Source organism: Nicotiana tabacum, chromosome 19, assembly GCF_000715075.1.
Source record: "Nicotiana tabacum cultivar K326 chromosome 19, ASM71507v2, whole genome shotgun sequence".
Taxonomy (NCBI): Eukaryota; Viridiplantae; Streptophyta; class Magnoliopsida; order Solanales; family Solanaceae; genus Nicotiana; species Nicotiana tabacum.
Genome location: NC_134098.1, coordinates 138,575,227 through 138,581,527, shown reverse-complemented (window position 1 = coordinate 138,581,527; position 6,301 = coordinate 138,575,227). Strand labels below are relative to the sequence as shown.

Sequence of the window (6,301 nt, the reverse complement as noted above, 5' to 3'; positions counted from 1 at the left end):
ACTTCATAAATTTAAATAAAAGTTATATGGTAAGTTAGTGTAATTTATATTTGTAACCAATTGAGGTTTGAGCAGCGCCTAGGATAGCTTTCTTGTGGTACCTAGCTACAAAGGGTAGGATTTGATTATATTTGATTTCTTTCTTTGACTTCCTGAAATTTATTACTATAGTAATGCATATTTTACTACTAATTCAGTACTATTTTTTAAAAATTTTCTTATAAAGTTTCTTACTTTAACTGTTATATCTACATCTTATATTCTATTACATAATTTAAAAAGTAAAACAATCTCTTAATTGACAAAGATTTTAAAAAAAAATCTAAAAAGATGTAGGTATAAAAATTGTGATTCAAAGTATACTCTTATTAGTAGATATTAAAGATGTAATTTTTATTTTTAAAACATCGATTCTATTTTCATTCCACTTTGTGTTTTTGGGACAAAGTAATTTTCTCATCTCTCTTTGGAAATCTTAGTATGCAGCTTGGACTATTTAATAATTTCTTATAAAATAAAAATTAATTCACTATTAATTATAATATGGTAATTACTTCATTATTAAATTAAAATTCTGCCTAATTAGTTTGTGAACGAAACCAACCCAAATACAAAGTTTCAAACACTGGGGACCTAAATTTGACTATTCACCATAAGAGTACATTGCAGTACAGTATGCTTTCCTTTTACTCTTTTAGTTATGTCCTCCAGACAATGGAGTTAACTGTAAGTCAATAACACCAACACCAACACCACCTTATTGTCCCTTGTCGGAATTCTCATCGGAAATGACGACAGTTGCACCCTCGCCCACTTGTGGGCCCAAGCTAGAAGCACTATCACACATAGATATCGGCAAACTTTCCCAATCCGAACTCCACGCACTTTCCCTCTGCTCCGACTCAGCTTACGACCTCCGGCGAACGAACGACGTCGTTATTCCTCAGCTCGATCGTTCCCTCTTCAATGAATCCGCCGGAAGTCGCCGTCAAACCTATTCCCGTCTCCGCCACCAGCACCACCGTTCTCGTGTGCCTGGTCTTCACCCTTCCACTTCTAAACCCAAACCCCCTTCTTCTTCCGACCCTGAAAATCACGCAATTATGCATTTCCTTAAATTCTTCATTCACAATCCTAATTCTCACTCTCCACCACCACCTCCGCCACCGCTTCCGCCACCTCCTCTTCCTCCTCCTACGACGACACAGCCGGCTATTTCTGGGGTTCAAGAAAAAACCCTACTTTTAATGAATGATCGTGAGAAAAAGAGGAAGAGAGGACGTAAACCTAAGGATAAAATGAAATTGAAAGAGAATGATGTTGGGGTAGAAGTGGAAATTATGAATAAAAATGGTGAGGTGGTGGATTTAAAAAAATTGGAGAATAATGGGGATGAATTGTACAGTGGAGAATTGGATAAAAGAACTGTTGGATTACAGAGTGAAGAAGAGGTACTTGGGTTTGTAAGGGATTTGGAGGGGGAGTGGTGTAGCAGAAGGAAGAGGAGGAAATATGTTGATGCTAGTGGATTTGGCGATACATTGCCTATAGGTTGGAAGCTCTTGTTAGCTCTACGAAGACGCGATGGTCGCGTCTGGGTTTATTGCCGTAGATATGTCAGGTTTTATGTTTTTTCATTCCTTACTTTTGCTTGTTGATTACATATTCATTTAGTAAATTTTTGTATGCATCCGTGTTATGTGGCACGTTGTTGCTTACTTCGAAATTGCAAGTCACTATTCTGTTGTATGTTCATTAAACAGAATCATGATCTATGTAGAGTTTGTGTTGCAAAATCATCTCATGTGTTTGTTGAAGCATCATGAAATTGCATGCTTTGTTCTGAAAAATGGTTAGCTCGTTGATGAGTTTGTGCGTACTTTATATTTGCTTCCGGAAACTGTATCCACTGATCCAATTGATGCTACTGGAATGGGATGACTCCCACGGGGTTTTCCCTCAAGAACCAGGAATCATAGCTCATGGACTCCGAATCCTAAGCACATTGCAGCCTACATGTAGGAATGGTTGGAGAAATCCACTTCTTTGAATTTCTAGGGTTGGTGAAGTGGGTAAAATGAGTCTGTTGTATCTTGGAGATCATCATTGTCAAGTTAGTGGATGCAAACGTTATTACCAGATTTAGCATAGTTACTTAGATTTAGATAATCAGTCAATTGCACAAGGAACTCATTTTAGCTGATAAATGGAAATCTAGTTTTAACTTGAAATCTCGAATCGACCTTGAATAAGCTCCTGTGCAGCTTGGTGCAAATAAATGAACCTTTGTCCCCCAGAATTCCTTCTCCAGAATTATGAAGAATGAATTATAGGCAAAACTTGCACCAGCTACCTTAGTCTTGGATTCCTTTTGCTTTCTTTGGGTAAGTCTCTTGAATTCCTTTGCTGAGGGTACTCCAGTTGGAGTCGGGGTTATTAGCTCAGAGGATTAGGACACTGGGCTGGAACCACTGCTCGTTATGCATATTCGAATTTACTAATTTGTTAAATGACTTAACCGCACCTTTTATTCATGACGATAATTCACTTGATAGGCTGTGCTTGATAGATTTGAAACAGTGTGATGTCCTAAATTTTAAGATATTTACTGCCTCTCTCTTGTTATGTGTGCCAAGTCCTGTAATTTTTTCTTACTTGGCATTTACTTTTCTAGCCCTACTGGTCAGCAATTTATATCATGCAAAGAGGCTTCATCATACTTGCGGTCCCATTTTTGGACTGGTGAAGCAAACCAGCTTAATCAGCAGGCTGATGACACTGTCTCTAAAAGTGTAAGTAACTTCCATAGTAATACCAGTTTGGTGTTGTCAACAGACATCCAAGAAAATCCACATTCTCTTCGAGAAGGTGATTTGGCGAAGCATGACATAGTTGCACATTCAGCTGTACCCAGTTCATCTACTCTAGATCTACATGGCAATGAAATTTCCTTGATGGAGATGGATAATCTCCCTGAGGTTAAAGTTCAAGACATTTTTGAATGCTATAAATGCAACTTGACATTTGAAGAAAAGAATGCATATTTGCAGCATCTGTTCTCATTTCACCAGCGGACTACAAGAAGGTATAGGGTTGGGCCATCTGTAGGTGATGGGGTCATAATTAGAGATGGAAAATATGAATGCCAGTTCTGCCATAAGGTATTTGAAGAAAGGCGTAGTTACAATGGTCATGTAGGAGTCCATGTGAGAAACAATGCAAGAGGTACTGTGGATGTATCTGCTGTTGTTGCAGCAGACACGCGTGTTCAGTCTCCACATCAAGATGGGTTGCTTTTAGGGACATGTAAAATGGATGCTTTAATTGAAATTGCCCAAAATTCAGTTGTAGAAACTTCTGCTGCTAGAGTTGCGACCAAGTTCAGCAGCATGCCATCTAGTACGACAATGAACTTCGATGGAAGTACGCCTACCAACATTGACCAAGTTGTGAGGCCAAGCGCTGATACTGGGGTGTCAGGTGCCAATGATTTTAAAGCTGAAACATGTCATGAACAAGGCAGAAATCAGCCTGATAAAACCTGCATGGAAGTAGATAAAGATAAGAGTGGCGAGATTTTGGCCAACAACTTCAGTCCGAGAGTGATTTCAACCAATGATTCTGAGCAGCCTGAGGGTGATGAAGCAAAGGAGGCTGGAAGCGACAAGCCAATGGGGGGCTTGGGAAGCAAGCAGATGAAAGAAAATGATGATCATCAATCAGGGACCATGGAACTAACTTTTCAGGAAATTGCTAGTCAGTATGCGTTAACCAGCTCTTCAGTGTCTATGGTGCAGTCATTGCATAATGATTCCGAGCACTCTGATGGTGCAGGCATGAAGATGGATGGCACTGTTAAGGTAGCAGCGGGTAATGGAAACAGCCTGACTAAAGCAAATGATGTTGAATCAGAAACTATGGAGCTGACTTTTCAGGAAAATGCTACTCTGAATAGGTTAACAAGCTCCTCAGTGTCTATGGTGCAACTATTCTGTAGTGATTCTGAGCACCCTGAGAGTGATGACATAAGGAAGGATGGGAATGACAAGCTAGCAGTTGGTCTTGGAAACCACCTGACTAAAGCAAATAATGATGTTGAATCCAAGACTATGGAATTCACTCTTCAGCAAAATGCTACTCAAGATGGGTTAGCTAGCTTTTCAGAGCCTATGGTGCAATCATTCCACAACTTTACTGGCATTCTTTCAGGATCAAGTAAGGTAAAGATGCATTTTCTGCATCTATACAGGTCATACATTTGTCTCATAGATGCTGAGGACACCTTGCCTTTGTCTTTGTCTTGTAAAAAATGTATCAAGCAACGCTCTACAAAATTTTCCTCCTTTTTCATGGTTTCTGACAAATGGTCAACTTTGTTGATTCTTGATGATTGTGGATTATTCAAAATTTAAATAGGTTTATCTTGCCTGGGAGTTTTTGTATAGGGCCTCTTTTGTTCATCTCCAACATAGGTGAGAACGAAGAAGGCTATGACTTGATTATGATGACTATTTCAGGTCAATTTGGACGAGGCTAACAAGTGCTTACTCCAATCTGTCTGGAAACTGAATATATAGACTTAAGATGAGAGTGCCCAAAATATGTATTTGCAGGAAGACAATTACTGCATTCAGAAAAGATTTTTATGTTAAGAGACCCGTCTACTCTCAGGGTTTATCAAGGCTCTAAATACATCCCTGGTTTGATAAACACTTCAATATGCCTACAATCCAGCATCAAGCGAACACCTGGGCATTTCTATGTTTATACTGATCAATGTAGGAGATTATTTCTACAGTTTATCCATTGCCCAACGTACCTGATGCACCCAGGATGAACGTTTTTATCCTTCTGTTTATAATCATTAGGAATCTTTAAGATGTTATATCTTTTTATCCCACTCATTGTAGCATCTACTAGAGTGGTGAGCCTGTTTCTATCCTCTTTTTTCGTTTACATTAATCTAACCTGTTTTAACTTAGCTCCATCTATCCTGATTTTTGGAAAGGCTTTAATTCTTTGAGAACTATCGCCATTATTGGCAATTCAAAATGTGCAGATTGCTGTCGTGTTGGATTTTATGCATTGAGGATTTGGAATATAGGTTATTTCACAATCATTCTGTTTGATAGATACTATCTCCTATTAACTCTTGTTCAAATAATTCCCTAATTTCACGGGTTCGTAATCTATTTACTACAACCTCTGTAGGACAATGGTGAGTTTTCTGCTATTGGTCAGAATCTGGATAATGAAACGGGGTTTGAGGAGCTTAGGCTGGATGAGATAGAACACTTCAAATATAGCTTTGATGTTGGACATGAATCTTCATCTTTACCCTCTGTTTCTATTGGGTTGGGTAATGATGCGAGGATGGAAGAGGTTTTTGCGTCAGTTGGATTTGATTCTGGAGGAATCATCTTAAACATGGAAGGACCAGATCAGCTTTCAACAGTATGTGTGTGGTGCAGAGCAGAGTTCCAGCTTGAAGCTTATGATACAGAAGCTCATTCGGATTCAATTGGATTTATGTGTCCAGACTGCAAGGCTAAAATATCCGGACATCTGGAGAGTGGTCTTTCCATGAGTCCTCACAATTTCTGATTTTCCACTCGGCTGTCTCGTGCTGCTGTTGCTCAATGTCCTGATACATGTGGTAATTCCTTGACTTGCTGAAGTTATAGCTGCTATAATCAGTAACAAACAAAATCTTTTTGCCACTTCTTTCTTTCTTCATGTCTCAACTGTGAAAAATTGGCTAGTGATTCTTGCTAAAATACAACTCCATTATAGTTTATTCTTTGGCGAGCTTATCAGCATTTATCATCTTAAATTGCAGAAGATGCAGGTCTACTTTCCGCCTAAAGAGATGGTTGTTACAAAGCATGCATGTGCTCTTTTCTTGGAAATGGAGTTTTCACTGGTATCCTCGGTTTGCTGTAAATTCATCAATGGAATAGTGTAGTTTGTAATAGTCCTCATTCTGGTATGTAAATTTCAGAAGACAGCAGATGTGTCTCTATGCGTGAAGTGAATAGTGTCTGTTCTGATTATGTAGATGCATGTATCTGTTTACGGATTAGCTCTATGCAGTGGCGGAGCCAGAATTTTCGTTAAGGGGTGTCAAAATATATAAAAGTAAACATACCAAAAAACTAAGGGGAGTCAATACATAGTATATATATACATATAATTTATTTTTTTACCTACCTACTCAGTTTATTTGACACCCCTTCCTATAAGGTCTTTAGAATCTAGTTGTATTTGAGAGGGTTATACCTAAGGGTGTTTAACGGGCGGG

At 38.7% G+C, this 6,301-nt stretch overlaps 1 protein-coding gene across 2 annotated transcripts; it reads left to right on the top strand.

Annotated features, from left to right (window-relative positions):
* The first annotated feature begins 632 nt into the window (after positions 1-632).
* Positions 633-6,079, top strand: LOC107797146 (uncharacterized). 2 transcript variants are annotated; one of them, XM_016620012.2, is made up of 4 exons: positions 633-1,621; positions 2,675-4,215; positions 5,212-5,656; positions 5,840-6,079. In XM_016620012.2, the coding sequence occupies exons 1-3, from the start codon at positions 789-791 to the stop codon at positions 5,220-5,222; spliced, it is 2,385 nt and encodes a 794-aa protein (XP_016475498.1). In that variant the 5' UTR covers positions 633-788; the 3' UTR covers positions 5,223-5,656; positions 5,840-6,079. The 2 variants fall into 2 exon arrangements, with proteins under 2 accessions (XP_016475498.1, XP_016475497.1); XM_016620011.2 differs by having other exon boundaries at positions 2,675-4,220.
* The last annotated feature ends 222 nt before the right edge of the window (positions 6,080-6,301 follow it).